This window comes from Cnephaeus nilssonii (genome assembly GCF_951640355.1).
Source record: "Cnephaeus nilssonii genome assembly, chromosome: 6".
Taxonomy (NCBI): domain Eukaryota; kingdom Metazoa; phylum Chordata; class Mammalia; order Chiroptera; family Vespertilionidae; genus Cnephaeus; species Cnephaeus nilssonii.
The window spans coordinates 20241518-20257162 of NC_137077.1; the positions used below are offsets into that span (position 1 = coordinate 20241518).

The 15645-nt window shown below is 53.5% G+C and overlaps 1 protein-coding gene across 1 annotated transcript; it reads right to left on the reverse strand.

Annotated features, from left to right (window-relative positions):
* Positions 1–135: 135 nt before the first annotated feature.
* TNFRSF1A (TNF receptor superfamily member 1A) lies at positions 136–14140 on the reverse strand. The gene is made up of 10 exons (XM_079773707.1): positions 13804–14140; positions 5530–5683; positions 5228–5356; positions 4870–5019; positions 4549–4627; positions 2228–2301; positions 2002–2106; positions 1669–1697; positions 1220–1472; positions 136–1085 (listed from the first exon to the last, which is right to left on the reverse strand). The coding sequence occupies exons 1-10, from the start codon at positions 13840–13842 to the stop codon at positions 778–780; spliced, it is 1320 nt and encodes a 439-aa protein (XP_079629833.1). The 5' UTR covers positions 13843–14140; the 3' UTR covers positions 136–777.
* Between the last annotated feature and the right edge of the window lie 1505 nt (positions 14141–15645).

Consider the following 15645-nt stretch of genomic DNA (forward strand, 5'->3'; position numbering starts at 1 on the left):
TGCACACAGGCTGCTCCTCTGGGGGCGGGCATGGCGGCGGCGGGGTACCTGGCCCGCGGGGACTGGTCACCATCCCACCCAGCAGGACCCATGTCCTGCCCCGGGCTCCCACCACCACTCAGAGAGAGCACCCCCTCCAGGAGCAGAGCTTTAATTCTCCAGTTTTAGTGTATTTACAAAAGTCCACAGCTCCAGCGGGAGGCTCCACGGTGTGTGCTTGTCCCTGCCCGGGACAGCTCAGCTTACTCGGTGCTTGTCCGGGCAGGGGACCGAGGGGTGCCAGGTTTCCATTAGCATGACATCATCGATACGGATTGCTTATGTATGTGGAAAAGGCCCGGGACCAACCAGGCCTGCTAAAGGGCCTTGATGGGTCCTCCAGACCGGAAACAGGGACGAGGCCCTGGCGCCTGCGGTCCCCACAACCACCCGCTTGGGCTCGGAGCACACTCAGACTCTCACAACCGCACACAACACATCGACCCATCTACATTCTCTCCTTCCCTCTCTCTCTCACACACACACACACACACACACACACACATACACGCACGTGCACACGCACAGCTGACCCTCCGGCAGTGCTCAGACAGCTGAGAGAGCTCTGAACACTGAGGGAGTAGCACCAAGTGAGTGGCTGCCAGCTCGTGCCTGCCCCTCCAAGACCTTCCCTCTGCAGAAAAAAGGAGGTCCCGAGGGTCTCTTGCGATGTCCTCCCGAGGTCCTGGGGCAGGAAACGGCCGCGCTCCGGGCAGGCCCCTCCCCAGGGGCGTGGCCTCATCGGGGTAGGTGGGGCTGCAGGGAGAGGGAGGCGGGGCTGCGCAGAGCCGCCTCGATGTCCTCCAGGCAGCCCAGCAGGTCCATGTCGCGGAGCACGAGGCCCAGCAGCTCCAGCGTGGCCTCGCGCCGGGGCGTGCGCTGCCGCCAGGCCGCCAGCATGCTGTAGTGCGCCTCGCGCAGGCAGCGGCCGTTCTGCAGCTCCAGCCGCTCGATCTCGTGCTCACTCAGCCCCAGGCGCCGCATGAACTCCTTCCAGCGCGACGGGGGCACGCCGTCCACCACCGCGTACAGCGTCGCAGGGTCCGCTGCAGGGAAGCGGGGGTGAGCCTGGAGGCTGCGGCTCCCAGGCCCGCCCGGGGCCGGCTCCCGGCTCGTGCACGTGCTCTCTTGGAGCCCCGCCCGCCTGCACCCCCAACCGGATTCCTGGCCGGGTGCTCACCATCGGGGCGCTGCGCGTAGGTGCTGCCCTCCCACTTCTGAAGAAGGGTGGCGCTGGGGGTGGAGGCTGGAGCCGCGGTGAGGAGAGGGCCGGCCCCCTGGTGGGATGGGGCCATCTCTCTGGGCGGTGGTGCAGCTCTGAAGTCGGACCAGTCACCAGGGGTAAAGGTGGGACTTGGCATGGAGTTGGGGATGGGGCTGAAGCCTGTGGTGGGGCTGAAGCCTGGGGCGGAGGCCAGGAGCTCCGGCACCCCCTGAAAGAGACGAGGTACGGCATTCGTGGGGGAGAGTAAAAACAGCCCGGCCCTCTCTATTCTGGATGGGGTTGGGACTAGAGGGAGTTAGGGGATCCTGAGGGGCAGGGGCGACAAAACCTGATTTGGTTCTTACAAGAGTACAATGGAGAGTCAGGGAAGTTGGGGGGAGAGGGGGTCCCTGGTTTCATCTTACCTCCTTTACAGGTGTCGATTTCCTACAAACTGAGGAAAAAAAGAAACAATATGTCACAAATTTCACTTCCTCGCTCAGCCCTGGCGCCCGCACTGGGGCTGGCCCCGGGGACTTGTGGTGGCATGCTTCAGGGCCCATGTGGTCCCAGGGATGAGAGCTACTGATGCAGTGTGACCTCTTACCACCATCCAGGGCCGCCTCCCACCAAGGGAGCCGTCCGCAGCGAACTGGGGGGATGCTCACTCCCCTCCCCGCCTGTGCGTCTTACCACCCGGCCTCCTCTCAGTCCCCACTGGCACCCTCCCCCCCCCCCCCCGCAGCGGCCCCACTCACCGATGGACTGGAGCTTGGGCTTCCACCGTTGGACGTGGCATGTTAAGCCCATCAAGAGGAGGCAGAGAAGGCAGAAACCAAAGAAGACCACCAGGAACAACAGCACTGGAGACAAAGCAGATTGTGATCAGGGCGGGCTGCAGGAGGAAGCAGGGCTGATGGGTGGGTGCGGGGGCGAGGTTAGGACGGGGCAGGTGAGCATGGGCACCGGGTCATTTCTCCTCACCTGTGTCCGGAGGGCTCCCAATAACTTCACCTGTGAATGGGCACAACTTCGTGCACTCCGTGTTTTTCTCACAACTAAAAGAAGAAATTGCACAGGTGAGTAGGGACCCTACCATAAAAATACAGGTTAAAAAAAAAGAAAAGAAAAGAAAAAAACGCATCTGCTTTACAAGTATTTTAACTATCTCTTTTAAAAAATGAAAATTAAAACTAGCTTGGGAACTGATGCAAAGGAATGAAACAAATGAACACAAAATCATCTAATTTAGCCCAAGCTGGTTTGGCTCAGTGGATAGAGCGTCAGCCTGCAGACTGAAGGGTCCTGGGTTCGATTACGGTCAAGGGCACATGTCTGGGTTGTGCGCTCAGTTGTGCAGGAGGCAGCCAATCCGTGATTCTCTCTCATCATTGATGTTCTACTCTCTCTCCCTCTCTGAAATCAATCAAAAATATTTTGTAAGTAACTTAGTTTAAATCAATCAAAAATATTTTGTAAGTAACTTAGTTGATCTTGAAGAGGCCGTGTAGGAAAACAGTTAAAAGCAGTCAGGGTTGGGGTTTAAATTCCAGCCCAATCATTGGCTAGCAGTGTGACTCCAAGGAAGTCAGGTAACCCGTAAGTCTCTGTTTCCTCACCAGGAAAACAGGGATCCTACCCACCTAACAGGATTGAGGACTGAGTGAGAAAATCCTGCCTGCCATATAGTAAGTGTTCAACAAATGGTAGCTGTCATTGGATTGTTACTTTATCATTGTTCTGCTGAAGAGACTCCTGTGGCAAAGAGAGGTTAAAGAGCTTTTTCTCAAGATGGCACTGCTATAGACAATACCTGACTTTGAGGGAGGGGTCAAACATGCATGTGAAAATTTTAAAAATACACATAGCTGGCCGGCACCGGAGAGCACTCTAGGACAAGCACATCTTCCCATGTTGGGAGCGGTCACTGGGCAGCGTGGAGTGATGAGAACTACATGGGAGGCCTAGAAGGATCTTGAGAAGGTGAGTTCTCACCAGAAATCTGAAAGCAGGAAGATTCAGATTCACAAGCTCATGATGAGAACCATATGGGATGGGTGTAAAGCTCTTTCAAGCAGAGACAAAACTTAGCGCAGTGATGGGCAACCTTTTGAGCTCGGTGTTTCAAACTTCGCCAAAAAACTGAGCATAACTCGGGTAGTGTGTCCCTTTGAGGAAAAAACATTATTTCGCGATATTTATAGTTTAAATAACATAAATGTTTCATCCTCGGCATGCGGCCGCCTCAGCGGCCGCGTGTCATCAGAAATGGCACTGACACGCGTGTCAGAGGTTCACCATCACTGATTAGCGGGAAAAAAGAAAAGAGTTTCTTATCAGACATTTCGTAGCCATAGATCGTGGTTCTTACAACTTCGCCAAGTGGATGTCATGACCCATGACCCTTACTTTATTTTTTGTAACATATTTTATTGATTTTTAGAGAGAGGAGGGTAGAGGGAGAGGGAGAGGGAGAGAGAGAGAGAGAGAGAGAGAGAAACATCAATGATGAGAGAGAATCATTAATCAGCTGCCTCTGCACACCCCCTACTGGGGATGGAGCCTGCAAGCCGGCATGTGCCCTGACCAGGAATGGAATCGTGACCTCCTGGTTCATGGGCCAATGCTCAGTCACTGAGCCACACCTGCCAGGCATTACCCATACTTTAAAGGTAAAAAAAACCCAACAACTAAGACTCAGAGATGTTACATCCCTTGCCCAAAGGTGCACAGCCAATAAATGGCTAGGTTGAGATTTAAACCCAGGTCAGTTCAACTTTAGAGCCCTCAGAGTTTCTTCTTTGCAAGCAAGTATGCAAGAACAGCCTCTGTAGAGCCAGGAGTGCGGAGGCCTGGTCAAAGGGACTGGGGAGGAAATACCATATTGCATGAAACCTACAATACCATCAACACTAGGAGGCACCATTATTTGCATAAAACACTCATACAGAGCTACCAATTAAACCATGCTACATCATCCATTGTTGTAAGATGCAGTGTGATTTCCGAGATGTGAATTAATTATAGACCCTGTCACCCAAGAATTTCAATGTCAGAAAAAGAAGAATCTGAAAGCCTGAGTTAGAAGAACTACAAGTCCCTGGTGTCTGAGCCTCTGTCCCCAAAGACGTCTTAAGATTTGACCAATAAGTTGGGGGAAAGGAGAAGGTCTACCTGCTGTCTTGACATGAAGTGTCTCCCATTTAACCAACCAATGGGAGCCAGAGCACCCTGGGGTGTCTCCCTTGTCCTGCTGGTGGCTCTCACCACAGCCACCCAGTGCCCAGCAGCTGGGAGATACTCACTTATCACAGGGGATGCACTTGTTGTCTTTTAGGAAGAACCCTGCGTGGCAGTTGCACACGGTGTTCTGCTTCTCACTGCCTGTGGGGAGAGGGCAACACAGTTAGAGAAGGGCTGGCCTGTAGCCTGAGGAGCAGAGGGGGAGCTGGGAGGGGCCCGGCTAGATGGCCCGAGTGGAGGTGTCCCCACAGACTGCAGGAGTGGGAAGGATGGAAAAGTGCTGCTTCTTGGGGAAGGGGTGCAGAAAGGGGGAGACCCTCCCCCTAAGACAGGGCCCACCCCTGCAATGAGGATGGGGCTGGGGTCAGAAGGGCCATGCTCACAGGAGATTTGCACCGTGCCATTGAGGCAGGGGCTGCAGTTCCGGCACCGGAAAAGATTTCTACCCAAAGACTCCTGGTACTGGTTCTTCCCGCAGCCACACACTGTGTTCTGGTCCACCATGCAAGGAGAAATCTCCACCTGGTCCATTTCTGGTGAGGGGAAGAGTTGGGGTAAGAGCCTTTCTCTGTGGCACACACTCTCACCCACCCACACACTCTATCACACAGGCACACGCACTTCTGCCCACACCCAGCAGCACAGACTTGCACACCCTCACAGGTGGATAGGCACGCACACCCCTCTCAATGCCCACCTGGCCCATCCTACTTAGAGCCCTTGCCCTCTCCGGAGACTCACCTTTCCGGCATTTGGAGCAGCTGAGGCATTGTCTGAGGAAGTTCTCAAAAGCAGTATAGGTGCCGTTTTCACACTCCCTGCAGTCTGTGTCCCGCCCTGGAGCTGGGCAGTCATTGTACAGGTAGGTCCCTGTGATTGGGAGGGTCTGGGTTAGGCTGTAGCCGAGGCCACTCTCCAGAGAGGAAAGGAGGGAGAAAAATCTCAGCCAAAGAGAAGCAGCTAAGTTAGGAGACTGGGGGACAAAAGGAAAGAAAGTAGCAGGGCCCACAACGAGGAGATTCACGCTTACCACTCCCTCCTACCTTTATGGCACTTCGTACAGCAAATGGAGCTATTTTGAGGGTGGTTGTATTTTCCCTGGGGACACTGGCTGTCTCTCTTCTCCCGGTTCCTGGAGCGAGGGACCAGTCCAATGACCCCTGAGGGGAATATTTCCACCAACAGTGCCAGGAGCACCTGGGGAAGAATCAGCAGAGGAGATCCCATCAGGATCTGAGCTTGAACAGTTGGCCCCGTGCAATCTAGTGCGTAATTGCCCTCTAGTTGTCCTGTGTAGTAATGTCCTGTGTCCCTTCAACTCAAGCCTGGGAGACCCCAGGCCCAGCTGTATCTTATCCTATTTCCGCATAGCCGCTAACAGGGTTGGGCACAGGGCAGATGTTCAAGAATGTGTTGTTGTTGTTGTTTTTAATTGGTAACTGACAGGTTACCTCAATTCTGTCCCTTCCTTCCCAAGAAGCAGTCCCAACGATTGAGGTTGTTTCTCTGAGTGCTGTGTTACCACAAAGGGAACGTTCGCAGAGGTGGCCAATGGGATCACTGTTCCTATATCATGTTATACCAGCAACACGGTTCTTAGTCAGATCCCAGTGGAATGGAGGTAAGTGCTGTCCCTGTGGGCACCCTTCCTGGGCAGGAGCATGAGTTTCTTGATAAATTTGTATCAAAAACCCACTCAGAATCCCACCCTCAGACTCCAGGCCACACCCCTCCCACCACCTAATCTGCACAAATACTCCAGGTCAGCCAGGGCCAGTGGGAGGGGAGTCAAAGGGAAAGTTCATGGTCAAGGATGGGTCAGGGGGGGTGACAAAATTCCCATGGAGACAGGAGTAGGCAAAGGCATGTAGTGGCCAGAGGCTGGGGATCCAGCTCAAGTTTCAGTCAAGTCAGGAGCGAAGCGGGGGCCAGGGAGTCCCGAAGCTCTTTGCACACCCAGCCCATGGCAGCCGACTCACTGGCCCATTTCTGGCTTAGGTGCCTGGACGGCAAAGCCAGGGTCAGTGCTGAGCTCCATCCAACCCAGACTTTGCTCCTCGCTCAGCCTCTTGCTGGCTTTTCCTAGTTCTCGGTTTTTGTTTCTCTGCTGTAAGAGCTGTTTATGTCAAGAAAAGAGGATGTCCTCAAAGTACATTAAATAATGGGGAGCCACCACTCATCAGATCACGGAAACCTCGGCCCGGACAGGAGGGCCTAGCAGCCCGCAGCCCCAGTGGCCCGGCATATCAACAGGCAGGTAGGCAGCTCACGCACCTCAGTCGCCCCCTGGGAGACACTGCAGCAACCCCAACGCCCGGGCCTCGGGCACCCACAGAGGAAGCCACACTCAGAAACACAGCAGCAAACCCGAGCAGCTCCCAAAGACGCATGCCCCCCTCCTCAGAGGGCAGCGGCCCTTCCTGGCCCACTCCGGGGTTTTGGGAGGGGGGGGGGTGGCGGCGGGCGCCTGCACCATTTCCCTTGAGCAGGACTGGGGCTTCCAGGGCAACAGGAAGAGTGTGAGAAGTTAATGAGAAGAACTTCCCGATCCCGAAAGAAGAGCTTTTCCCGAAGGAGAGCTCACAGCACCTAAGGTCGTGGGCACTTGGCATTCCATCCAGGAAGGCTGGGAGCTAAGCCATCCGGCAAAGGCAGAGCCAGGATGAACTGGGGGGGTGGGGGGGAGGAGACGCGGGGGGGGGGGACGTGAGGGCTTCCAGTTCCAGGACAGCTTTGGGGGGAGCTTTTCAGGGACCTCTAGCCTGTGAGGAATAAACTTCCCAGGAAGGCGGGAGGGAGGGAAGCTTTCTCGGCCAATTGTCCCCTCCTTCGGCAGCACTTTGGGGGTTAAGTCAAATCCGGGAAAGGGAAATCTTTTCCCAGAAGCACCGCCCAGTGACTCAGGCCAGAGGGAGGGAGAGGACCTGGGGGAGGGGAGAGGGAACCAGCAGTTCCCCAGCTCCTCAGGGTTCATGAGTCAGCAGAAAGACTAAGGGGCCAGCCAGCAGATGGTAGCACCGGATCTCTTCCTCCTGTGCGCCCCCTTTCCGCCCCCCCCCCCCACCTCCTTCTCAAAAGAGTCAGGCAACGGACCCCTGTCCCACTGGGGCCCCATATTTCGGGAAGGGGCTCCCTCTCCCATTCCATCCCAAAGGGAAGTCTCCCTCGACCCCTGGCTTCCTCCCATCAAGTCACTACCCACCCCTCCCTGAGAGCCACTCAATCCCTTCCCCAATTCCTTCCCACCCCTCAGCATCCTTCCTTTAGACGAGGCCCCATCCTGGCTCCTCCTCCCAGTTCAACCAGTCCCTACAGATAAGCCCCATCCCCGGGTTCTCTCCCAGGCCCCAGTTCCAGAAGGAAGCCAACTAAGGCTGCCCCCCTCCCACCAGATTTGCTGCATTCCCACAGCCTAGCTGGTTCTGGCCAGTTAGGTTGTGTCTGGGGACTTCTCTGGGGTCCCAGACAATCCTTAGGAAATAAGGCCAGTTCTGCCCCCTCAGCCCCTCCCCAAACACACTGGCAGCACAGGAAAAGCTCTGGAGCCCTGGATACCCACTTCCAGGAGAGAGCAAACAAGAAGGGGCGCCAGACAGTCAGTACCATCGCCCAGGTCTCTTGTGGCCCCCAGCAGCAGCGCCCTTTGTTAGCACTGGCTGGCTCCAGTGAGCACCATCCTTAGCAGCTGCATCTTGCAGCAAAACAGCAGAAGCAGGTGAGCTCAGAGCACCCAGACCCCAGCTTGTGTAACTGTTACTTGGAGCAGGGGAAGGGCAGGAAGCCGGGGGTGCCTGTGGAGAGACAGCTGAGGGGGTGGCCCAGCACCCCTCCAACTCCCCCACAACTTCCGTCTGGGCAGGCTTTAAAGTGTGACTTCCTGTGCTGGGGCTGCAGCAGCGGGTGGAAAGCGACCCTGTGGTCTACTCTGACCCAGCTACCTCACCAGACTGCTCAGCGGTTCCCTTCCCCCGTAAGAATTTTTAAAAGACTTTCATTGGTTTTTAGAAAAAGAAGAAAAGAGAGAAATATCAGAGGAAAACATGGATCAGCTGCCTCCTGCACATCCCCTACCAGGGATCGAGCCCGCAATCCAGGCATGTGCCCGGACCAGGAACTGAACCAGCAACCGTTCGGTGCACAGGATGATGCCCAACCAGCTGAGCCACATGGGCTAGAGTTTGTCCGTCACAGTGTGTTTGTTCACTTAATGTCAGAACCTTTGAGGAGCTCATGAAGCTTCTCTAAAGCCCCGTTGCAATCCCACCTCCCTGCCCTGAAGCTCTCCGTTAATGAGGCTTCCCTTACCCAAGCTCATTAGATGCTCAGCCCCCTGTGAACTTTAATAACACGAATTAACTTTATGTATTCTTGGCGCTTATCGTAATAGAATTATCTTGGGTGAGTAGATATGATCTTCCCACTAGACCATAAACTCTCTAAGAGACCAGAGAGAGTATCTTGGTCAGAGATAGTGACCTATCTTCTTGGGTATCTTCTCAGCACCCAGAACTGGGGGGCCAGGGGCGGGGGCAAAAAAACACACAAGGTTGACCTAATGGCTGATCTGTCCTCCACTCGAGGTGAAGCCAATGATTTCCAAAGAGAGGAGTAGGGAGTCAGTGTCCCCCTCCCCTTAGGAATATATTTATCTCCAGGGGAGAGTTCTTAAAGTGCCCGCCTCCATCCCACACATGCACACCCTCACTGGAGATTGTGATAAGTGTTCCCTCCCTCTCCCTTTGAGAGTCACTGGTGAGTAAAAGCAGCACCTACGAGTGATACAAAGGTGGATAAGAGTTTGAGAACCTCCGCTCTGGCTTGTTAAGACACGTACTTCACTTGGCTATTCCCCGGACCCTTAGCATGCCCCAAATTAAATCCATCATCTCCCGCCCTAGAGAAATGTCGCACCACCAACTTCTCGGCACCAATGCTGAGACCTCTGCCACCTTTCTCTCCTCAGGGCCCTCCCCACCCCTGCTGCCATCCAGTCTGTCACTCCTCTTGCCAGTCCCTCCTCTGTGATCTCGGGGCCCTCTCCATGTCCATGGTTGCCTCACACCTGGATTCCTGCAACTGTCATCCAGCAGACTGCCCAGCCCCTTTCCTGCTCCAACCCATCCCACAGACTTCCTTATCTGCACTCATGCTTTAACTTGCACCCACATGTGTGGGAATCTTCCTCTCCAGAGCCTGACCTCGACATCGTTTCCACAGGTCACTGCTATCCTGAGAATAGCAGAGGTGTCTCACTACTATTCTGAACACGTTCCTGGACAGTGGGCCCTCAGAGCACCCTTTCTGAATGAATGAGTGAATGAATGAATGAATGAATGAATTCGTTCATTCATTCTTGTAGCTGGGACCACGGTTCAAGATTCTCTTTTCATCCCCTCTCATACTCCCTCCAATTTTCTTATTTATTTCTTTATTTTTCTTTTTTTTTAATCCTCACCTGAGGCTATTTTTCCATTGATTTTTAGAGAGAGTGGAAGAGAGAGGGAAAGACAGAGAGAAATATCAAGGTGAGAGAAACACATTGATCGGTTGACTCCCGCTTGAGCACTGACCAGGGACCCGGCCGGGGGAGGAGCCTGCTACCAAGGTACGTGCTCTTGACTGGAATCAAACCCGGGACCCTTCGCTCTGTAGGCCAATGCTCTATCCACTGAGCCAAACCCACTAGGACTCATTTCTTTCTTTCTTTTTAATTTTTAATGTTTTTTTTATTTTATTATTGATTTTAGAGAGGAAGGAAGGGAGAAAGAGAGAGAGAAACATCATTGAGAAAACCATTGATTGGGGGATTGAGCCTGCAATCCAGGCATGTGCCCTGGCTGGGAATCTAATTGGTGACCTCTCGGTGCATGGGACAACACTCAACCAACTGAGCCATATCAGCCAAGATTTATTCTCATTTATTGTTCCTCAACATCAGTGGTTCTCAACCTTTCTAATGCCACGACCCTTTAATACAGTTCCTCATGTTGTGGTGACCCCCAACCATAAAATTATTTTCGTTGCTATTGTTAATGAATCATAATGTAAATATCTGTGTTTTCCGATGGTCTGATGCGACCCTGCTAGCCATTCAGGTTGAGAACTGCTGCTGTAGAGCCTAAGACCATCAGAAAACACAGATATTTACATTACAATTCATAACAGTAGCAAAATTACAGTTATGAAGTAACAACGAAAATAATTTTATGGTTGGGGGTCACCACAACATGAGGAACTGTATTAAAGGGTCGTGGCATTAGGAAGGTTGAGAACCACTGCTCAACATGGTCTTCCACTCCAGCCAAGGTGTTCAGCTTCCTGCCACCACCACCCAACACAAAAACCCCTCTCTCCCTTTCTCTAATTTTCCTCAACCAGTCTCCCTTCTTTCTAGCCACCCTGCCAGTCAGTGACTTCGAATCTCAGCTCTAAATCCACTTTTCCTTTCTCTTTTTTCTCCTCACCCCAGGATATATGTTCATTGATTTTTAGAGAGAGAGGAAGGATGAGAAAGAGAGAAACATGGATCTCCCATATGCACCCCACACCCCGACGGCACCCCATGCCCTGACCAGGATGGAACTGCAACCTTAGGGATGTGCCCTGACCGAGAATCAAACCTGAAACCTTTTGGTGTATGGGATGACACTCCAACCAACTCAGCCATCCAGCCAGGGCAAATCCACTTTTCTACAAGTTTCTCCCTACCTCATCCCATCTAACCAATCTTTTGTTCCTTTATTCATTCAACAAATAGTTAAGGAGCAATCAATCTATGCACCAGGGCCCTGGCCGGTGTGGCTCAGATGGTTGAGCATCGACCTGTCCCAGGCACCAAAAGGTCCCCAGTTCGATTCCTGGTCAGGGCACATACCCAGGGTGTGGGCTCGATCCCTGGTCAGAGGCAACTGATCAGTGTTTCTTTCTCGCCCCCTCTCCCTTCCTCTCTCTCTAAAAAAAAATCAATAAAAACATATATTTTTTCAAAATCTATGCGCTAGGGAGGCAGAGATGAAACAACACCGCTCATGCTCTCGTGCATTCTCCATGGGTTGCAGACAGCCACTGGAGGCTCTGCGGTCTGTGCAAGGTGTGCTCCAGGAGCACGGACACTAGAGCTGAGATCTGCGACCCAAGAAAAGGCAGGTGGACAACGCTCGATTGGTGTCCCAGGGCACCGCGTCACGATGCTTTTGTGAAGATGGCCCTCCAGACTGTTCCGAAATCGTATTTTTGCTGAAAGCTGTCTTGGCTCCTAGACTGTAAGCTCTTTGAGAGTAGCAACATCCTGTTTGCTGACCACACTCTCTCCTGTATTCTTTCCCACTCCCTCCCCAACACACACACACACACACACACACACACACACACACACACACACGCACTGTGTGCTCCGAATTGCCCATTGAGTGGTGAGCAGCTGGAAAGTTCATGGACAGCCTTATCCAGACCTTGCATACCCCCCCGTTTCTCCTCCAACTCCAGGCTGAGCTGGTGTCAGACGCTCACCTGGGCTGGATCAGATCAGCCCCAGCCCCAGCCCCCAGACACTTTCCTTTATCTGTTTGGGCTACTGTCACCTGTTTTCCAAATGCAGTAGCCATCAAGGAATAACTACTGTACTTTACTATGTATTCCTAACACTAACAACTGAGCACTTTCTATTTGCTCCACCCTATCCCTCTTCTAGAATGTAGACTCTATGAGGGCAGTGATTTTGTGTATTCTGTAGTCCCAACACCTAAAACAGTGTCTCTAGCACAGAGCAGACACTTAATAAATTGAATATTTAAAATATACCAATCTATTTAATCTTCCAAAGAACATTATGAGGTAGTAACTATTAGGTTCATGTTAGAGATAAGGAAACCATGGCATGGAGGGGTTACATAACCTGCTCAAGTTTAGGCAACTAGCATGTGAGGGAGTCAGAACTGAATCTACTGCCAAAAAAGCGAAGAGAAGATAGCAGAGCAGCTGGATGGGGTGACCTGGGAGGTCCACCGTGAAAGAAGGGAAGAGATGGGGCTGGGAGACAGGAGGTGGGAGAACCCAAAGATTAGGGTAGAGAGAGGTTGTGTGGGACACTGAGGTCTAGAAATATGGAAAAGAGAGGGAGAGGGAGGGAACTCAGGAGAAAGCGTTTCCAAAAGGAGACTCTGAGAAGTCTGAGGAGATTTCTGGAAGAGAAAGTTAACACCCTGAGGAAGGAGAGGAAGGAGCCATGGGTGGGAGGGACTCAGAAGAAACTGGGCATCACAGGTGGGAAATGCACCCAGCCAGGTGGGGGGTGAGGGGTGGGGGGGGACTCGGGGCATCTGCACAGGGTGACTCCAGACACGGAGAGCGATAAGGGATACCTTCACATAAGACCAAGGCAAGAGAAAGGGACATTTTCCAGTGACGAAAACAACTTTCTTCCAACTTCCTCAATCTGATTATAGAAGAAACCAAGGGATTGTTGTCCAGGGCTGTGGGGAGGGGCTGGCGGGCGGGCAGAGGGACAGTGTCCAGGTGGATCTGGTACTAGTACCTAGAGAGGGGCAGTCCAGCGGAGGACACCTGCCTGGAAACTGAGGTGGAGGCAGAGGTTGAAGAATGCCCCCATTGTTACCAGATTTACCATTGTACGTGTGGCACCTCAAAACAAACAAACAAACAAACCAACAAGAATGTCCCCAGTGGGAGGCCTCGGCCTGGGGGGAGCACGGGACATGCTCTCCACGGGCGGCCCATGCCGGTTCCCACTCCATTCCCACATAGCTCCCACCATATGGCACCCCAAACTTACCACACCCACCTGCCCCCTCTCCCCGACTCTGTTTCCCCACTTCACTATCGCCCAACTCCTGCCCTCGAGCAGGGTTTGCTCTCCCACTGGCAGCCGCACCTTCACACCCCAACACACTCCTGGGCCGGCCAGCTGGCCCTCTCACACCCCAACACACTCCTGGGCCGGCCAGCTGACCAGAGGGCCGGGCCAGAGTTCTGAATCATCTGGAATCTGAGAGACTGACTTCTTCCCCCACTCCTTTCCTTTCCCTACCAAATCTGCCCCACCCTCGGCCATTACCTGTCCCTACATTTTCAAACACCCCTTAACCCCAGTGAAATCCTTGGCTGTCAGGGGCCAGAGCTCTCTTTCATTCCCCACCTTTCAAACTTCTCCCCTGCCCCTGATTCAGGGAAACCTGGGCTTCTGGCTGAGGTCAGGCCACGGGCCCTCTCCCTGGCGAGGGCTCCTTCCAGCCCACCAGCGACACCCTGCGCCCACCAGCCCACCCACCAGCCCACTCCGCCCTGGTCCCTGGTCTCACCAGTGGCAGCAGCAGGCCAGGCACGGTGGGGAGGCCCATGTCCGGCCAGCTGTGGGCTCTCACTCCCCCATCAGGGCTCAGGCAGCGGAGGCAGCAGTGGTGGCGGCAGGCAAAGTGGCAGCGACAGAGTCCCGGAGTCCCGGGATGAGCGGGTCAGGACATCCCAAGTGGAGCCCTGGCCTTAGGTAGGGGAGGTGGGGGGTTGAGCTTGGGATGAAGATCAGGCTCCAGTCCCAGGGGCCTCAAACCCCGAAGGCCAGAACCCAAGCCTGAGTCCGAACTACGAGAACATTAAAGCAAAGAGGAGGTGGGAGGGGACGGGAGAGAGGCTGATGGGTGTTGCAACAGCAAGACAGGAAGGACTTGGGGGAGGAGGCTGGAGGAGGCGGGAAGAGGCGGGAGGAGGGGGCAAAGGTTTTTTAACTCTTTGTAGCACAGTGAGAGGCTCCACAGTCCTGGATCCACCAATCTGATCCTCCAACCAAACACCCACGGGCAGTAAGCCCCCTCCCTCCTCAACCCCCATCCCCTGGCTTCTCCCAATAGAATAGCAATAGAAAGACCCAGGGCTTTGGGTTCAAATTCCCTGGGGTACAGTTCAGAGTCCTCTGCTTTTTAGCTGGGTGGTCTTGGACAAACTATCTAAACTTCCTGAGCCTGCTTTCCAACGTGCCAAATGGTGAGACCCCATTTCATGTGGTTGCTGTAAGGACTGATTGAAACGGCAGATCTGTGTCTGATACATGACAAGGGTTTGGTGTTCCCCAGTAACTCTTCCCTTTCTCCCAGAGTTCTCCAAGGACACCCTCATCTCCCACTTTCTTGGGAATTTACCCCTCCAATCTAAACCTCCGAGTAAATCCTAACCCCAGTTTTCTGCCCTGGCTTGGGGCCTTCACACCCTCCCCCGCAATCTGGTTCTCATCCAGCCTGTGCTTGGCTGTGTCTCACAGCCGCTGAGCCTGGCTCTGTCACTAAACATTGGTGGGACCTCACACAGCACCTCCACTGGGTCTTGGCTCCTCGTTACTAAGTGAGAGGAACAATGCCTATCCCACCAACACAGGAAAGCGGGGTCATGAACATTAATGAGATCATACCTGTGAAAACGCTTTGGGAATTCCAGATATCTCAATCAGATATTACTAGTACGTTCCCAGCGCCCTTTTCCCAAATATTATTCTGTATTTCAGTCCAAAGTGACCTCAGAGATAATCTACTGCACCTTCTTGTTTTATAGATGAGAAAACTGAGGGCCGGAGACACACAGAGCATGTTCCCTAAGACCCTGAAACCCAAGGGCCCATTTTGCTACATTAGACACATGGCCACTTTTCTGTCTGTCCCTATGATTCAGACCCCACTCCCTGACTCTGGGTATTTTATGTCACCCCACTTCGTGCAGGACATCTCCAAAAGGAATCACACAAGGGTACAATGTTCACTCAAATGTCCTCTGAGCAAAATGACCTTCCCTCTACCCAGCCCAGGCCCGTGGTCCCCTGGCGTCTGAGTTTGCTAGAAATGCAGGAAGACCAGAGGAGTGAGGTCCAAGGGCTTTGTGACTTGGAATCAGAGCTCCTGGTTCCTTCTCCCCTTGATCCAGCAGCTCAGCCCCCTACCCCAGAGTCCACCCTGCCTGGCTTTTCCTGGCCTCCCCTCTCTGATCCTAAGGGCAGAGCATCCATAGGTGAGAATGGAGCTTGGATGTCCCCCACCTTGGGCTGACTTCACTCCACCCCACCCCCCAGCCTCTGAAGAACTGGAGAGTTGAAGCTGGACTCAGAGGAGCTCACCTCTACCAACACACAGGGAGCCTCCAAGGACAGTACAGTGGACCGG